This window comes from Lissotriton helveticus, chromosome 12 (genome assembly GCF_964261635.1).
Source record: "Lissotriton helveticus chromosome 12, aLisHel1.1, whole genome shotgun sequence".
Lineage (NCBI taxonomy): Eukaryota > Metazoa > Chordata > Amphibia > Caudata > Salamandridae > Lissotriton > Lissotriton helveticus.
Genome location: NC_136073.1, coordinates 821,495,720 through 821,515,867, shown reverse-complemented (window position 1 = coordinate 821,515,867; position 20,148 = coordinate 821,495,720). Strand labels below are relative to the sequence as shown.

The 20,148-nt window shown below is 48.1% G+C and overlaps 1 protein-coding gene across 3 annotated transcripts in view; it reads right to left on the bottom strand.

Annotated features, from left to right (window-relative positions):
* The window catches only part of CGN (cingulin), a 222,679-nt gene that overhangs the window by 26,839 nt on the left and 175,692 nt on the right, over positions 1-20,148 (bottom strand). For all 3 annotated transcript variants that reach the window (XM_078671006.1, XM_078671007.1, XM_078671008.1), the window contains exons 13-16: positions 19,811-20,068; positions 19,007-19,177; positions 16,703-16,864; positions 7,784-7,873 (exon numbers count right to left, since the gene is read on the bottom strand). In XM_078671006.1, coding sequence (XP_078527132.1) covers positions 7,784-7,873; positions 16,703-16,864; positions 19,007-19,177; positions 19,811-20,068 — 681 coding nt within the window. The remainder of the gene's footprint in view (positions 1-7,783; positions 7,874-16,702; positions 16,865-19,006; positions 19,178-19,810; positions 20,069-20,148) is intronic.

The following is a 20,148-nucleotide window of genomic DNA, read 5'->3' as shown; positions in this document are numbered from 1 at the left end:
ATGATAAAGGAGCTCGATATGGTGTTTCGAAGAATCAGAACTCTTAATGGGAAAGTGGCAAAACAATACCCGGAAGCTTTTAGCAGTGCAAACGAGTGAAGAGATCCGGGAGTCTTGCAGGAGCTGCAGGGGGGACAGAAGACCGAAGCCTGCCCCCATCGACACCGGTGGATACCTGGCAAACTGCTGAGCCGCTTTTCAGGATAATACAGGCTGGGAGCCCCGATGTGAGAACAAGGACATACAGTACATACTTCTCATGGACTAAAGCAGTGTCTCTGTAAAACTCTACTGGAAATATTTACAGGCGCACAGAAACTTAAGGTATTTACTTCCCCCACCCGCCTGTTCTCTTTTTAAGAAAAATCTAACTCCTTTGTTCAAGATGGCTGGGACCATAAAACTGTAGCAATAAATCCCCCGTACCCCGTACCTCTGTTGTCCACGTGGCCCCTCTGCTTAACTCCCCCACACAGAGATAAGAATTCCTCTAAGCTAGCCTTGAGCTTTGCTTGCTTAAACAGAAAATGCTATCTCTTCCCTGTGCTAAAGTAACAGCAGTAGACAGAGGACTGCATCTCTATCTCCCCTGCCGGCACTGCAACAAACAGAGGACTACTGTCTCGATCTGAACTATGTGGCGGCCATTTTAGACTAGTCTGTTGGACTTTAGTATTTTAGACTAGTGTGAAAGAATGTCTGCCTATTATTGTAGTATTATACGTCTACCTATATTTTGAACATATGTATCGCGCAGATTGCTACCTCATATATGAAAGATTGTCTGCCTATTATTGCAGTATTACACTCCTAGCTTTATCTTATCTTGATCACTTGTAATGCACAGAATGTGAATACCTTTTCTGCATTTGACTTTTGTTTGCAATTGTATTTTGTTACTGACACATGTACCTCACATATTTTTGACTACTCACTACTGTCACTTTCGATTCAGGTATTTTACTACCTGCATAGGTATTTTATTTTTATTCCAATATATTATTTATATTATAGGCTATCACTAGCGACACTCACTAGTGTCTTCCTTGGCCCTGTAACTAGCGGCTGACAGCTTGTACTATCGTCCTATCTCCTACTCCTAACACCACAACCTCTCTAATATGGAGCTTAACGGCAAGCACACGTTTAGAATTAACTACCCCTCCATTCCGCTCTCCAAAAATGCCACTAAACGTTTTAAACACAACTTCTTGAGGGCGCACCCTGAAACACCCTTTGCCGACACTTACTTCTCACCGGGCAATGGAGCCCTGAACACTGACATTATCTTCCACACCTCACGCAGAGCCCAATGGAGAAAAACTTTCCTATCCCTACTCACAGTCTCCACCACCAGGAAAACAGCTCATGGCCTAACTCTCACCATCACACCTTCCCACCTCTTCCCTGGCAGGTCTACCATTACTATATACAATACCGGGATTGTCCTAATCCAATCCAAGGACAAGAATCTGGAACTACTAGACAACCTGTTCCCCAAGTTCAAAGAGCACCTCTCCAAGCGGCGGACCCCCACTCAGAACTCCGCCAGCACTTCCACCCCTGACGTCGCAGCCATCACCTACTACACCTCTACCCCTAACACCCCAGTAAATGGCCCACCTGCTGCTAACGCCCACCACTCCCCTTGGACAGTCACAAATAACGCCACCGCACATACTAGCAGCCCCTCTAACATGACCCTTCTTATCCCCACCCATTCCCCCTCCATCCCTCCCCCCCCGGACAGAACATCCCCCGCCCACAACACACCACCATCTGGACAAGCCACCGCCCAAAGTTTATCCACCCCCCCCTCCCATCCCCCCCATGACAGACACCTCCCCCTCCACATCTCCCTCCCTACTCCCACCCACGAGTCTCTCACACCTGACACAACAACTCCCACTCACAACACGCCTACATCTGCACACACCATCACTCGGAGTTTATCCACCCATCCCCCCCGCGGCAGACACCTCTCCCTTCCCTGCTCCCTCCCCACTCCCACTCACAACTCTATCCCCCTCCCAACAAAAGATACTGAACATACCTCCTCCCTTACCTTAGCATCCCCCGCTCTCCCACCTCCTATTCTCAGCCCTCACTACCCTCCGGTCTCCCCCACTGTCCTCAGCCTTCACTCACTCTTCTACTCACCGGCACCGTCTCCCACTGAAGTCACTACCTATGATTCCCACCCACCGCCTGTCTCACCTACATCACCCACACCCCTCGCCCACAAACACGGTCACACCGTGAATACCATCCCACTCAGTAGCACCGCGGAACCCCGCAACAACGCTAGTATACCCCCCCCCCTGATACCCTGCCTGCTCCCCAGCACACTACTCAACCACTCACCAACGGCTCTCTCCACCAACGCCCTCCCCAATGTCCCTCCTGACCTAACTTTATCCACCCTCCAACAAGTCAAAGAGGAAATCTTACAAATCAAAAAAGACATCCACACAATCAAAGACCTTCTCTCCTCACAGCCCAGTCTACCTCCCACCATCCCACTACCCTACAAACGACGCACCCTCCCTACATACCCTCGCCCCCGACGACACCATCAATGGACTACTATCCCCGTTCGCAATAATTCCCGCCGCCCCCGTCGTGTTCTCAACCCCTTGTCGGACCGCGACCTATGCTCTCTCCTGCGCTCTTATGGCCCAGGTCCGGTAAAAGACTTTTCCAACTCACACATCCCCATACCCACAATTCTTACAAACCCTCTAAGGCTCCCAACACTCAACAACAGAGGCTCCGTCCCTAACAACCTCAGAAAAGTTCCCCTCACACTAGAAAGCTCGTCCACCCTTCTCTCTCCCAAACTCAAATGCATCCTATTAAACTGCAGATCGGCCCAGAGACATTCCTCCGACATCGCGGATCTCGTCTCAGAAAGGGATCTGGACTTAGCCATTCTAACAGAAACGTGGCTCACTGAAGCCTCTACCCCGATTATGGACATACTAGTCCCCCCCAACTATCACATCAATAGGCTGGACAGGTCTCCTGGCAAGATGGGCGGGGGAATTGCATGCATTTTTAGGAGCAATCTCTCCGTTACTCAAGTCACCTCCCCCCCCCTTTCCTCCTGTGAACTACTCTGCCTCGACATCACCAGTGAGGGCAAACAAGTCTGTGCCTTACATCTCATCTATCACCCGCCTGGTGACAATCTCATATTCACCCAACAATTCATGGACCTGATCACCTCCAATGCCGGTCGGCAGACCACTCAAGTCTACCTGGGTGACTTCAATCTCCACTGGAACGATCAGAAAGATACCGTGGTGAATAGTCTAAAAACTTTCCTCAATTCGCTTGACCTCACCCAACTTTGCGATAAACCAACACACGACAAAGGCGCGATACTCGATCTCATCATTGCCAAAGAGAACGCTATTCAACTAGAGGCGATTCTACCCTGCGATTGGTCAGATCACCACATTATCACCTTCTTTATCAACGAAAAAGTTAAACCTAACCCTACTCAACCAATCAAAACCAAAACATGGAAAAGGGATTTGAAGAATCTCAACCCCTCTACCCTACCTCCCCACATCGGCAACCTCCTCCTTCCCCCTTCAGGGGCCTCAGATGTTCAATCACTGACTGACCACTACCTTGACTCTATGAATACAATAGTCAATGAAGTCGCCCCTCTGCAACTGAAGAGAGTCTCCACCAAAATGTCTAACCCCTGGTATGATGATAGTCTCAATGACGAAAGGCGTAATATGCGAATGGCAGAGCGCACCTGGAGATCGGATCCCTCAGCACTGCATCTCAGAAAGCTTAAGAACAAGAGAAATGCCTACTTTAGGAAAATAAAGCGCACAAAGTCGGATTTCTTCAGCCGCCAGTTGGACCAAGCGAAGAACAGGCCAAGAAAGCTGTTCGAGCTTATCAAGACTCAAACAAAGGCACAACCCACTCAATCAAACAGCACAACAAATGACACCCCACACTGTGAAGCCTTCTCTGCTTTCTTTAAACTAAAGACTGACAACATAAGAAATGACCTCATCTTGGATGTAAGCAGATACCCCAACCACACCAGAATGGCAGACACTCAACCTAAAAACAAGGCCTCCTGGCAGCACTTCGATACCTACTCGGAAGAAGCAATTCACAAACTGCTCTACACCTTGAAGCCCTCTAATCACCTCTCAGACCCTCTACCTGCTAATGCTGTAAAAGACTTTATCCCCTTGCTCCTCCCTCTCTGGACCAAGATCATCAACAGCTCTCTGCAACAAGGCCACATTCCAGACTCCCTTAAGGTGGGGCAAGTCACGCCTATACTCAAGAAACCTACAGCTGATCCGGCTGACCTAAACAACTATCGGCCCATCACCAATATCCCCACCCTGGCCAAACTGCTGGAGAAATGTGTCCAACTCCAACTAACAAAACACATTGATCAATTTGACCTCCTCAACCCTCATCAATCAGGCTTCAGAGCGAAACATAGCACGGAAACAGCAATGACACACATAATTGATGATGCCCTCCAAATTCTGGACCGCAATGAGTCCTGCCTCCTCATCCTTCTTGACCTCTCCTCAGCATTTGACACGGTCAAGCATGAGAATTTGCTGGAGCTGCTAAGTACTAGAATGGGGCTATCGGGAACTGTTCTCAAGTGGTTTTCGTCCTTCCTTCACAACCGGTCTCAGAGGTTCAAGATCGACAATGTGCTATCTACACCTGTGCCTGCAGATCTAGGTGTCCCACAAGGATCCTCCCTCTCCCCCACACTGTTCAACCTCGTTATGGAACCGCTCGCCACCTTGCTTCAAGCATCCAATGTTCAATTTCATATGTACGCTGATGACACACAACTCTATCTAAAGTTACAATCCCCGGAAGATATCAAACATCTGAACTCCACGCTTATCAACACCCAATCCTGGCTGGCCGTTAATCACCTCAAACTAAATGCCCTGAAAACTGAGTTCCTACTCATCTCACCTCCGGCGAAAATCTCCACCACCCAGACCTGGCTCAACAACCTAACAGCACTCAATGTCCAACCTACCATCGTGGACTCGGCGAAATCCCTAGGCATCACACTCGACGCCAGGCTCAACATGCAGCAGCACGTCAGCAATGCCACAAAAGCAGCTAATTTCCAAATTAACACGCTGAGGAAAATTAAACCTTTCCTCCCGGCCAAAGACTTCCAAACGGCTGTACAGGCTTTAGTCATCCCTCGAATAGACTATGGAATTGCGGCCCTCAGCGGTCTCCCGCTATCCACAACAGCACCCTTAAGAGCCTCCCTGAACGCTGCCGCAAGACTCATTACTGGATCTAGAAAGCATTCGCACATATCCCCAGACTTAAAGTCTCTAAAATGGCTGCCTTTTGAAGCCAGAATACAGCTAAAAATTGCAGTGATGACACACGCGGCCGTACACCACAAGGCACCCAACTACCTCGCCCAAAAGCTGTCTATATCAGGAGGTTCGAGATCCAATAGGAGTACAAAAAATCTACTCCTGAAACCTCGTAGATTCCGGAAAGTGAAAACTTACAAGCGCTCCTTCTCAGGAATGGCACCCAGGATCTGGAATGCGCTCCCGCCTGAAACAAGGCTGATCTCCTCCACTGCACTCTTCAAGAAAGAGGTGAAAACAATCCTTCTGGCCAAGATCTCCTGATCGTCATAGAGGTTGGTTCAGAGACTCTGCATTGGTTCATGTCACTGCTCACCCTATCCCTTGGCACTATACGCTACTTGTTGGGGGCATTACTACGCTACTCTCTTACTACCGACCAAGACCGGATACACGTTGGTTTACTGATCCTCCTAAACACCTCTGTAGTGGGATCAATGACTTGTGCTGTCCTATATTACTTCCTTAATTGATTGTATTTGGATTGGTTTTATGTATGTTTTTATTATCCATGTTATTACCATGTTATTGACTATTATACTGTTCCCATTATCTCTACTGCCCCTACCCTGTCTTTGTGAAGCGCTCTGATATCTGTAAGGATCCTGTTCGCGCTATATAAAACTTTGAATAAATAAATAAATAAATAAATAAATAAATTCACGGCAGGTCTTAAATTATAACCCATTTGGTAGAGCTGTATACGCAGCAGGAATATTAACATGGTCACGGGGAGGTGTGGCTAGCCAGGCCACTTAAACGCTAACGTAATTGGGACCAAATGAAATAAGAGTCTCCAAAAAATGTTGTACTATTATTATATAATTGTATCTACTAATACATAATTTGAGATCTCCAGGGAGCTTGTGAAGCTGTAGTCAAACAACAAACATTAAAATGAGTAGTTGAAGCATGAAAGCAATTACAAGTCAGCAATAATTGTGCTCATCATGTCATCTACGGAGAACAGGAGCAAGTCACGCTGTAGAAAATTACAGGGACTGAAGTGCTGGAAGCATTTTACGGAGACGGTGTAGGCTGCCAATAAAGCTTGATGAAGCTGTGCCTGATACAGTTCCCACCATTAGTAAAACTCAGCATGCTCTGCCTCCAAACTGACGGAGTTAAATTAAATTTCACTAAACTGGTCTGAAATTACATAACCACTCCACTTCTTCAGGCGTAAATCAAGCAAGGGCGTAACTATCCCAAGCAGCTTCTGTAAAGGAGCTTTGCATTTTTAGAAGAGTACAGGAGAATCGTTCCAGATAAATGGGATATTTGTGTTCATCAGCTGCGAAAATGGGAAAATCTTGAAGGTTGTTAAATAAGTCCAGAGAGCAACCACTGCACTCGGAAAGGTGAACAAGTCCCACAAATCACAGCACGCCACAAGGAAGGGACACAAGTTACCAAAGGGCCATCGATGAAAGGCTGGACCCAGGAATGGGCCTGGATTCTGGTTAAGTCCCAGTACACCAAAATGTGAACACAGTGAAGGTATGAGGCAGAAGCCAGTGCGGATCCAAGTTTGAATTTAGAGATCAGCCGGGGGGCTGAAAAAATACCAGAAGCTTTGCTTCTGCTTAGGGAAGAGGAGTTTCAAAAGAAGAAGACAGTAGTATTCCTCTTCCTCCTCATACCATAAGTAGGCCTGGACAGCAAACTCTGCTTGTTGAGTTCTTCTCACTCTGCGCTGAGCAAGGAGTTCCAAAAAACTCTGCATTGCGGCACAGAGTTTTTCCCCCTCTCGTGGCTGGCCACTGTTAAGTAGGCAAGCGCGGGTGGGGAAAATTCAATGCTAGACCACCTCCAGGCGAGATTTCTTAACACGGGCAGTCGAGGCAGGTAGTTACCGCTCACATTGAAAACCTGCCGCTTGCGTTGAGGAAGCTGCTGCTCAAATAGAACACCTTCTTGAGCAGTAAAATGAAGCTCCGCCCACTTGAGCTGCACGTGGTGTCGTCTGCGCTGATTTTACTGCGCAGGACAAATGCTCAGTGCTAAAAATCAGTGCAAGTTGCGCGACTTACCTCACTCCTCCGCTTGCAGAACTCCGTGGAGCGTGGCAGAGTTTTATTGTTACTGCAGAACTCCGTGAACTCAGCCCAGACCTAACCATAAGCACTTAAGAGATGGGTTAATATGAGCCTACATACATGGTCTGTTGTGTTTCAATTAACCGCTCACCACAATCACTACCCATGTCACTGTGTAATTCTGTCACTCCTATTAGTAGCTAGCTCGGTTGCAATATCCTGGCAATAAACCTATGCAGTGATTTTCTATGGGGCAGAGCAGGTGTCTGCATCCTCACTCAATGCTGAGACAAACACCGCTCAGTGAGAGGATGAAGAGTTCATTACCTGGTCTCTACTCCTGTTAATCCGGTCGGTTAAAAGCTCCACCGTGCTCTTCTCTTCTTCCAGCTCCACCTCCAGGCGCTTTACCTTGTCCTGCACACGAAGCACACATGCAAAGGTATTCGTTACACACAATAGCTGACGTTTTACAGACAAACACATCTTCGGTACAGGCACCTATTACTTTCCAAACTGCATTCTCGAACTTCCCAAAACAATGTTAATAAAAAGCAGATCAGTGACAAAATCTGAACGCAACACCACACCCACAAGAACAGATTCAGAGAACGTGTGAGCAGTCATCCCCCCCCCATCCCCCCAACTGCTTATATTCTATGATTCAGAGCATATGTCGGGTGGTAATTCTAGTGACTACACCCCTGAGACGAGCAGCTCAAGTAACACACTTATATATGTTGTCAGGGTCTCAAACTACACCGTGCGAGAGAGAGTGTGGTCATTTAAATAGAGAAACCGAAGTTATTCTCTTATATTCTCAGCCCGTTAGGCAATGTAGCAATTCTTGGGAACTTCTGCCACCTGGTGGCAGGCGAGGGAACTACTCCGGTGCTGTGTTACAACAGAGATGGAAGCTCTCTATCTCTCGGTCTAGCACAGGTCACCCTTGACCCCAGAATATCTAACCACCTAGTTCAACATTTCAGTCAGTTAGTGAAGTGGAAAGGATATACATTTTTGCGGAATGCGAGTGAGGTTTACGCCACGGGTGCGTGATGTATTACTAGTAGCTAAGAGCATTGACATATACAAGTAAGCTATTCGCTGGTGAAGGCGTCCCACAGAACTGGCCTATTTTATAGACTGCACGCCTTGGATATTCTCCCCACGCAGCCTGAGAACACTCCATAAAAAAAGCTAATGTGCACTAGTGTAAGACTTCCCTTTTCAAAGCCCTACATTAAGGCCGTTTCGCATGGTTAATGGCCCCTTCCACTTGTGACACCACAGCGCCTTCCACAGCCACAGCAGATTCCGAGCGTGTACATCCAATCACTTTCGAGCTTTGCAGGGTACCAGAGCGGCTAAAAGATAGCAATAGGTGCGTTTAGGGTCAGGAAAACACCCACCCACAGAAGATCTTCTACAGACTCCCATGGTTTGTAGTAGCAGTCAGTAGGTTTTTGGAATGCAGAGAAAAATTCCATCTTGAATGTAATAATTCACTTAGAACATTCTGCTCTTAGGTAATGGCCCTGCCATCAAGCAGAGGGAGTCGAGTGTATCACCTCCATAGAAAGTCTCCGCGTCTCAGCCAATGGAGGGTCTTCTAGGGTCGCTGCTGTGGTGGCTCCTCCGCTTGTGAAGTGTGCTGTCATACACCCCGGCAGCGGCCTCTTCGCTTTTATGTTAGTGAACTTGATGCAGCCTGCAAGCATTCTAGCTCTACCACCCATGCCATTTTATATTTTTTCTTTCTTTAGCCTAGTAACTTGCAGCTTTTTTTACATGTAGAATGCAGTTGTCCCTTTCGCCTGCGATGGACGACTCCATTAATAATCCTAGTAGAGGACAATACGTTGGAGATGAAATCCTGACCTTCTTTAAAGGGGGGCAGTGACGCCTTCTTTGGGGTCTGGGGAGCACGCGTGTTACCGGACAGTATCTGCTCGTCTCCTCCTGGGTACCACTGATGCTGATGTGCTCCAGTCAGATAACCAGGTTACTTCTGTATGACGTTGTTGCTCCCATGGCTACCTCGGAGCGCCAGGTCTCACTATGGGACTTGCTGGGGCTTGGGAACCCCGACACAACGTGACAAAGGTCGCCGGAAATAAAAGCAGCAAAGAACAAGTTACTTACCTTCGGTAACGCTTTTTCTGGTAGATACTATATCTGCCTGTGGATCCCTCACCTTGTGAATATCCCCTTGCATCAGCAACATTCGGAAATTCTTTTCGTAGCCTCGCGCCGACGTGGACTAGGATGTCATAGAGACACGACCTCGCTCGCGACTCCGCTGACGTCACCGACGCCTACAATAGGCCCACACCGGCGTGATGACATCAGTTCCGCCCTTTTTTCCGTGCCATCGAGGCACACGGACGGACCAATGACAGTAGAAATGCATACAGTATACACAGTACACAATAGTAAAGGTAAAACGCACAGTGTGAAGCAAAAGCAGGAAAGCTATTGAAACATTCCCTGATAAACTATAAATACATTACATTACAGTAACACTGGTATAGAAGAGTGGACAACGGGGAGGCGGGTGGGTCAGTGAGGAATCCACAGGCAGATATAGTATCTACCAGAAAAAGCGTTACCGAAGGTAAGTAACTTGTTCTTCTGATAGATACATCTGCCGTGTGGATTCCTCACCTTGTGAATAGAGTCCCACAGCAGTCCCCACTCGCGGAGGAGGGTGTCCACTCTTCTAAACCAGGAAATCCTGAAGGACAGAACGCGCAAAATGACCGTCCCTCCTCACCTCGGAATCCAAGCAGTAATGCTTCGCGAAAGTGTGGAGGGAAGACCAAGTTGCCGCTCTACAAATATCCTCAACAGGCACACCTCTAGCCAACGCAGAGGTTGATGACTTAGCCCTTGTAGAATGAGCCCTTATACCCTCTGGTGGTTCCTTACCGGCCAAAGAGTAGCAGATCTTTATGCAGAGGACTATCCATCTTCACAAGGTTCTTTTATGGACCGCTCTTCCTTTCTTGCAGCCAGCAAACCCAATGAAGAGCTGGTCTTCCAAACGAAAGTCCTTGGATCTGTCCAAGTAAAAGGACACCGCCCTCTTAGGGTCCAGACGGTGCAATCTCTCTTCCTCCTTAGAAGGGTGAGGGGGAGGATAGAAGGCAGGTAGGGTAATAGACTGTCCTAGATGGAAGGGAGTTACCACCTTAGGCAGAAAAGCAGCCCTGGTCCTGAGAACCATTCGATCAGCATGAATGGTCAAGAAAGGGGGCTTGTAACTAAGAGCTTGAAGCTCACTAACCCTCCTTGCCGAGGTTATTGCAACGAGGAAGACCGTTTTAAGGGTAAGAAGCCTCATGGGACACTTGTGAAGAGGCTCAAAAGGAGCACCCATTAAAAATGTCAAAACTAGATTCAAATCCCACTGAGGCACAATAAAAGGGGTAGGAGGGAACTTATTAGTAAGGCACTTCAAAAACCTTAAAACTATAGGAGATTTAAAAAGAGAAGGCTGGTCAGGCAAACAGATAAAAGCCGACAGCGCAGAAAGATAACCCTTCACAGTGGCAACAGCAAGCCCCTGCTGAGCCAGAGAAAGGGCAAACAGGAGAACATCAGACAAATGGGCTCTCAAAGGGTCAATAGACTTTTCCCCACACCACGTGACAAATTTCGACCATCTATAAGAATAAATGGACTTAGTGGAGTTACGCCTGGCTGACAAGATGACATCCACAACGTCAGGCGGGAGAGAAAAGGAAATCAGGTTGCCCCGTTCAATCTCCAGGCATGAAGGTGTAAAGTCTGGAGGTGGTGGTGGTGTAGAACCTGCCCCTCCATCTGAGAGAGGAGATCTGCCCTGAGAGGGAGACGGAGCGGCGGGTGAGAGGAGAGGTGGAGAAGATCTGTATACCACACCCTTCTTGGCCAATCCGGGGCGACCAATATCACTTGGGCCCGGTCTTGGTGAATCTTCCTCAGAACTCGAGGAATCAAAGGTATGGGAGGAAACGCGTAAAGGAGTTGATTTCCCCAACTCAACTGAAACGCATCCCCCAAGGCTCCTTGCATCGGAAACTGGAGACTGCAGAACGACAGGCAATGAGCATTCTCGCGAGTGGCGAACAGGTCCACCCGAGGACCCCCCCACATCTGAAAGATGTCGCGAACCACCTCCGGATGGAGCCTCCACTCGTGGTCGGCAGAGAACTGCCGAATGAGACTGTCTGCACGAACGTTCAGAACCCCGGCCAGATGATTTGCCATCAGACAAATCTGATGGTCCTGAACCCAGGACCAGAGACGCAGAGCCTCTCTGCAGAGACACTGCGACCCCACTACTCCCTGCTTGTTGATGTACCACATCGCGGTCGTGTTGTCCGTCAGGACTTGGACCCAACGACCGCGAAGGGAAGGGAGGAAGGCCTTGAGCGCTAAACGAATCGCCCGCAACTCTAGAAGGTTGATGTGAAGCAACCTTTCCTCTGGAGACCAAAGGCCCTTGACCTCCAGATCCCCCAGATGAGCACCCCACCCTAGAGTGGATGCATCCGTAATCACTGTGGCCACCGATGGAGACAGCTGAAAAGGCTTCCCTTGAGACAGATTGCCTTCCACGCTCCACCAAGACAGATCCGCCGCAGCTTCTCTGGAGATCCTCACAGACTCCCTGAGATCTCCGTTGTGCTGATACCACTGCCTGCGGAGGCACCACTGGAGTGCCCTCATGTGCCAGCGTGCATGGTTGACCAACAGAATGCAAGAAGCCATCAGACCGAGCATGCGAAGGACCTTCAGGACTGGAACGACCGCTCCATTGTAAAATAAAGGAATCATTTCCTGTATGTCGCGAATCCTTTGAGGGGGAGGGAATGCACGACATACAGTTGTGTCCAGTACAGCACCTATGAACAGGTTGCGCTGGGAGGGCACCAGGTGAGATTTGGGTACGTTTATCGAAAAACCCAACCTGTACAACAACTGGGTTGTCTCTCGCAGATGATGAAGCACAGTCTCTGACGACTGTGCTTTGATCAGCCAGTCGTCCAGATACGGGAATACAGGAATCCCTGATCTTCTGAGATGCGCCACCACCACTGCCATCACCTTGGTGAAGACCCGAGGCGCAGTAGTAAGTCCAAACGGAAGGACCGCAAACTGGTAATGCTGCGATCCCACCGTAAAACGGAGATACCTCCTGTGCGACTTCAGGATTGGAATATGAAAATACGCATCCTGCAAGTCGAGTGACACCATCCAGTCTTCTTCTAGCAGCGCCTGGAGAACCTGAGCAAGGGTGAGCATCTTGAATTTCTCCTGCTTCAGATAAAAATTCAAGATCCTGAGATCCAGGATTGGACCAAGTCTGCCATCCTTCTTGGGAATCAGGAAATACCGGGAGTAGCATCCCTGACCCCTTTCCTGCTCTGGGACCACCTCTATCGCACCTTTTCTCAATAGAGTTTGGACTTCCTCCTGAAGGAGTAACAGATGTTCCTCTGAGCAATACCCCTGGCAAGGAGGGTAATTGGGAGGGAATTCCCGAAAGGGAAGGGCATACCCATTTTCTACGAGATTGAGAACCCAAAGATCTGATGTAACCGATTCCCAATCTCGTAGAAAGTGGGTAAGCTGACCCCCCACTGGGCCTACATGATCCTGAATGGCGGATCTAGGGCTGCTTTTCTGTGGCTGGGGGGTTGGAAGAGGCAGAAGAGGAGGAGGCTTGACGCCCTCGAGGACGTGCCCTCTGTTTTCCCCTGTATGACCTATACAAGGTATTCTGCTGCTGCTGTTGTTGTTGCTGCTGCTGCTGACCTTGTCTATATGAACGAAAGGAAGAGCGGCCAAACCCTCTAAATTTCCTGGTCGTAGAACCTCTGACCTGAAGGCCAAGAGATCTAGCAGTTGCTCTGCTGTCCTTGAATCTCTCCAAGGCAGTGTCTGCTTTCCTTCCAAAGAGCCCCTCACCATCGAAAGGTAAATCCAATAGAGCAGACTGCACATCAGCTGAAAAATCAGACGACTTCAACCAGGCTGAACGCCTCGTGGCAACCGCCGTGCCCATGATCCTTGCCACAGAATCCGTAGTATCAAGCCCACTTTGAATGACCTGACAGGCTGCCGCTTGAGAATCAGACAAAGCTTCCTCAAAGTCTTTTCTGTTATCCTCAGGAACCTTAGGGATTAATGAACGCATAGAGTCCATAAGAGCATGAATATATCTACCCACAAGGCAAGTGGCATTAGAAGACTTCAATGCCATACTAGCTGAAGAAAAAGTCTTTTTTGCAACTTGATCCTGTTTCTTGGCCTCTTTGTCGCCAGGCACCTGCGGAAAAGCACCAACTGACTTTTTAGAACAAGCGGCCTGAATTAACAAACTCTCAGGAGAAGGATGAGAAGACAAGAAAGCAGGATCCTCAGGAGCCACTCTATACCTCCTAGCCACACTTTTTGAAACTGCAGGAGCAGAAAAAGGTTTCTTCCATACCTCCATAATGGGCTCCTTTAAAGCATCATTAAATGGCAGTAAAGGTTCCACTGCCGAATTTGGAGAATGAAGGACCTCAGTCAGTAAATTTGACTTAAATTCGACAGTAGGCAAAGTCAAACCCAAAAGTCCTGCTGCCTTCTTCATGACAACATGATATGGTTGAACATCCCTGGAGGGTGCATCAGGTCCTGAAGGTAAAGACCACTCTGGGGAAAATTCGAGACCACTCGCCTCTGCTAGGTCCTCAAAATAACTCCCCTCCAGCTCACCTTCCTCCACTTCAGAAGAAGATTCACCAATTCTCTGTTCATCAAGAAGACGTTGAGCTTCTCTTCGAGACCTCATTTTAACTCGAAGTGCAGTCGAATCCAGCGCCGAATCCGACGGCGCCGGAGCCGACTTCGGAATCGAATCAGAGGGCTTGGAAGGTTGTTCCATAGATTTGCTAGGAGCCGGCGACGTCGGAGCCGGAGTCGTCGACTTTGGCCGAGCCGGCGTCGATATCGGCATCGGCGTCGACCTCGGTGGAGCCTGGTACTGCCACAGCGGGGTCGGGGCTGGCATATACGGCATGAAAGGTGCCGGAGCATATGAGTGAGGAACACCCAAATTAAAAGCCATAGGACCCATGGGACCTGAAGGTGCTCCAGAGGGGTACCACGATCTTGAGAAAACACCATACATTGCGTTCAAAAACGCAGAGGGGTCCTGACCTGGAGTCGGGAATGGTGGATGCTCAGGCTGATCTCGAGGCAGGTTAGAATCTGTTTCCACAACAGGATTCGAAGTTTCCTCCTCAATAGGAACTCCATCGGTGTCACCTGGAGCCGGAGATGGAGTCGGAGACGAAGCCGGAGTCGGAGACGAAGCCGGAGTCGGATCCGGAACTGGAGTCGGAGAATGGACCATCGACTCCGAAGGCGAAGCCTCACCTTCTTGAACCGACACTTGCGGAGGAATTACCTTCGATTTCATCCTCTTGGGAGACTTCGATCTAGAACCAGACTTATCACCTGAATGATGACGAGATTCATGCCTCCTTTTCTTATGCTTCTTACGAGAACCGGAAGCGTGATCAGACGAAGACTTCGAGGCCGACGCCTCTCGAGATCTCGACCTGGATCTCGACTTCGATCTCTTCGAGTGCTTCGAGGATCTTTTAACTTTACTCGCCTTTAGCTTAGCCACAAGAAGTTTTGATTCTCTTTCTCGAAGAGCCTTCGGATTCATCTTCTGACATGATGAACACCCATCAACGTCGTGATCCGAACTCAAGCACCAGATGCAGTCTTGGTGAGGGTCCGTAACGGACATCATCTTCCCACACTCTCTACAAGGTTTAAACCCTGTTTTCTTTGTCGACATGACAACAGAGCAAAAAGGTCAGAGAATGGAGAATCGAGGAAATAAAGTAACAACATACTATAAGCTACAGAGTATCCCGAAACAGTTAGCGTCGACGACGCGGAAAAAAGGGAACTGATGTCATCACGCCGGCGTGGGCCTATTGTAGGCGTGGGTGACGTCAGCGGAGTCGCGAGCGAGGTCGTGTCTCTATGACGTCCTAGTCCACGTCGGCGCGAGGCTACGAAAAGAATTTCCGAATGTTGCTGACGCAAGGGGATATTCACAAGGTGAGGAATCCACACGGCAGATGTATCTATCAGAAAAAGGCAGTTGGGGGAGCCGTCTCAGATATTTTTCTCTGCCCGCCCTCCACCACATTGAAAGATATTTTGTTCTTTAATATTGCAAATAGAAATCCAACTGTTCCTGCACTGTTCTTTGAAGAACATTCTCCCACACTCGCCTAGGCACACAACTTTACATTGCACACAATACGAGCAACCACGGCATGGAAGAAAGCTGTTTTCATTCAAACAGATTACTATTAATTTAAAGAGGAAAACAAGCAGACTATTTCAAGGACAATTCAGTGCAATTTTATCTCATTTCAACAACAGCACCAACAGGCTTTCAAAGTTGTAGCACAATTGCTTGGCTCCCATGTGCACCAGTGGACCATAACACGAAGGGGTGGAAGGGGGTACAAATGATTAGAAACGTACCTTTCGCTGCAGCCTCCAACGCCGATGGCCGCCTCCGAGCTCTCCCAGCAGTCTCTGAGAAGGCAGAGGCGGCTCAGCGAAACCTGGTGCTGCTCTCCTGCTAGTACAGCAGCTCCAGGATTGGTCTCAGGGGCCTGCTCTCCCGCTCAGACACTGCTGTGTAGCCTGCTGCCTTTCTCCAACCCGGTTGTGAACACAGCAGGGTTGTAGAAATTGAAGTGCGCATGTATGTTTGGCCAGCCTCGGACGGCCGGCCAAACATACATGCGCACTTCTAAGTCCCCACCAACTGCCAGGCATGGCCCGGCCCGGCATGCATGTCAGTCACTAATAGAAAATAAAATGATATTGATTCATTATCATCTTATTTTTATTTGACTGACTCCGACGAGTGGGACAACGCTCATCCGCCATTACGCACAGGGTGCACAGAGTCAGACTGGGACAAAAAATATGCCCCGGCGCCAAAATAAAAGTGACTCACATAAGCGGATCATACAGAGAAAAAAAATGGTAATATATGGGAAATAAAAAGTAAAAATAGGCCCAAAACTGCTAAAAACAGCTCACACACTGATCTGCAAGACCAGCACAACCAGTACAGCTTGATTGCCCTGTAGGCCAGGTCAACCATACGTCTGCAGAGGGAACCCCTTGATAACACTGAAGCCCTCCAGTGATGCCAGTACTCACCTCCCATCCTTTAGCCTGCCGCAGGCGGTCATCCTGGGAGCGTTTCTTCGAGTCTATCTCTTGGCTCAGGTTCTGAAGGCGCTGCGTGAGCAGCTCCTTGTCCAGCTCGGCGGTCTCCTTCTCAGCCTGGCTCTCCTGCAGAGCTTGTTTCAAACGCTGGACCTGTGGGGGACAGACAGCAAATCAGCACCATTAAGAAAGAACATAACACAATACCAGACAAGCACTGCCAACGCCAATAGGTCTGGTCTTACTAAGCCTGCAATTTTTTTGTTATTTCTTGTTTTGCAAACATTTGTATCACCCAAACGAGTATAAGTAAAACGCCGCCGTCTAAACTTGGCGTGTATATGTTTGCAGATAAAGTTAAGGTGTGAATGTCACACAAAAACAAATAAATAAAAAACACGATATAAAAGCAGAGGATGGTCCACCAGTCCTGGCACTTTGTAGAGGACTACTTCTTTCTAGGTGGATGTGCACATTTCCACTGAGAGAACTGTTGTGCAACCTTAGAGGAAAATGTAATAAGAAAAAGAATAACATTCATGGAAGAGGCCAAGTAGAAAAAAGGATAAAACAGCTGGTGGTGAAGGCCACGCCGCAGGGTCCCTTCATAAGCAATGTGGTGGTCAAGGTGATTAGAAGATGGAACTCAACAACCCAAACAGATAATAATTATCATAGCTATATCTGGTCAAGGGCTGCACCCAGGAAAACCCATACCAGGTGAACACACTGGCCTGTGCTTCTCAGCCGGTAAGTGAGCATTCAAGCCTGTGCGGTGCCCTCATGAGAGCACCTGTGCATGGTCAAGCCCAAACAATCAATGGCAAAGTCACTACATCTGGCGTGGACTATCAGCATTTTGGCTTGTTCTTTCATGTTTTTTTATAAAACATTTCTGGTGTCAAAAGAAACACATTACAATAGTGGTCCTTGGCACCGAAGGAAAGTACTTTTTGTTTAGATGTGCTCTTTGTGAAAGGGCAGAATGCAGTCACTCAGAGTGAAGCCTATGGTTGACCCACTGCCCTTATGCTGTAGTAGGTGAAAGCAAAATGTGAATGACATAACAGAGCAATGGACGATTAGGGCTGGCTGAAGGCTCCTAAAAGAATTTTATACATATAATTTTAGTAAAATCAAAAGGGCCCTGGCAAACCCAGACCTGAAAAGGCCATTAGCTACCTTAACCACTAGAGAGCAGACATTAACAATGAAGGAAATTGGGTGGGTTTATTTATCACAATAGTGTGACATTATTTTCAGAGTATCTCATTGGTGCCCCCTTTTTGCAGTTTGAGGTCAATGATCCACACACTTTAGACACTCTCTCGGGGTGCTGGAATCGAGCACCAGTCAGAGACACTGGGAAAGAACCTAAACAGCATTTCATAGCCAGTGATGTAAAATGTACCTCAGCCAAGTAGTCAAGATGGCGCTACTGCCTGCTCGCTGACAGAGCTACAAAAACACTTTCATGTTTTGACCCCTTGAGGCACCTTGCTCTACTGCAACAAAGATTATGGTCCTGGAAAGGGCCCGGAATTGATCGGGAAAGGTTAGTTCCCCCCCTCCTCCCCCCACCTCCCAAAAAGGCCCCATCATTGTCACAAGTTGGACTCGCAGGACAGAGCGCGCATCAAACAACAGACCCTGGAAAGTCCCAGATTGTGAAACAAAGGTGCCTGTAATGTTTATTTTACACAAATAAATAGAGGGGGTGAGGGAGTATGCAGGTTATCGACCACAAAAACCACTGTAAATGGTTTATGCCTCTCAAACCTCCGGTACACCCTCGTAGTTTGGAGACTGGCGCACAGGGCCATTTGAATCAGTACTCTTTTACAGGATACAACACCGAGATTTCTAGAAGTGTATCTGTAGACCGACTCTCTGAAACCTGCTCTTTCTTTCGAATTCTGAAAATATGAAACAGCTTCACATTTGGATCCCCCTCTTGCTAGGGCTACTGTGACTGAATATTTCCTCATGTACATTAGCAATCATTTGATCAAAAACATGCAAATACAATAAAAAGGCCAACTTAATTATTTCTTTCAACGTAAGTAAAGCACCAGCAGCACGATAAAGATGTTTTTCAAACAGACACCCTCATTTGTTGGTAGGGGCAGGACGTTTGGCTAAGCTGGGAGTCTGTGCATCGCTGCTAAGAAGCTGAACTCCATTTCTAAGATCGACATCATGTTCACCCTGGCCAAATCAAACAAGATGTTCTCTGGTCCTAAGAAGGAAGGATGCTTTTAAAAAGAACAGTGAATATGTGCGTCTGTGCATTACCTCCTCTTGCAGTCGAGTGACACTGAACTGAACCCTCTCCGCCTCGCCCGCCCTCTCCTTCGCATGCTTTTGGGACTCCGTGATCTCCTTGCGGGACTTCTCCTTGTAGTCTTCCAGCTGCGCCTGCAGATCGGCGAGCGAACTGCGGGACTCATCGGCCATCTGGTCCAGCTAATGCCGGTGAGAGATTTCAATGGGAAAAGGTTAGAATGTCTTGAGCTGTTCCCAACTGCGGATGGTGATGAAATACTTGGATACTTTGGCCAAGATACGAGCCATGTCAACTCATGAAACAACAGGAGACGAGCCAGGGAAGGGCAGTACTAGATGTTCAGGTTCACTACATTCTGCCTGGGTTTGGAGCTAACCACTCCCTGTTTCATACTTTCACACAAGCAGTGTTATCTCCTAAAGATAAAAAAAATAGAAGACCCAGGACAGACAGACCCATGACTCTCAAGGTCAGGGAATGCCTGCATCCAATTTAGTGGTCAGAGCTGGACTTTTTCCAAATAAAGACAATGTTTATCAACAAACAAATCCCATCCCTCTCTGCAAACATTGATCAAAACACTGGAGCGAACAGGCTCTTACTACTAAAGTTAAGTATTTTGAATGGTGCAGTTCCAAAACCACCTCCTCTTTGGAATGAGCAGATTACTCAATACAACAATTAAGCATACTGCTTATTTGAAGAGCTCTTCATGTCACAACTGAATACCAAGAATAAATAAAGCAGAGAAGAAGCAAGCAGAGCTGAACACTTGAAAAGGACAGACTTACACCAATGCAGACTATGCTCACCTCTCTATTGAGCTTCTCAATCGTTTTATCCAGGAGGCGTTTCTGCTCCTCAAGATCAGTTTTCATTAGTTTCAACTGGTCCTTTTGCTTCATCTCTTCCTGATAGGCCTCCTTCAGCTCCTTGTACTCTAGCGAAACCTTGTTGAGGTTCCTCTGGGCTTCCTCAAGGCGACTCTCGAGGGACCTCTTCATGATGGCCAACTCTTGTTCTTGATCGGTGGCTTCACCCAGCGATTCCTCCATTTGTTTCCGCTCGCTCTATGAGAGAAAGAAGCAAACTTTTCTCAGAAGCAGAGAAAGCTAAAGGAATCTTGGTAATACAACATGACTGATATATC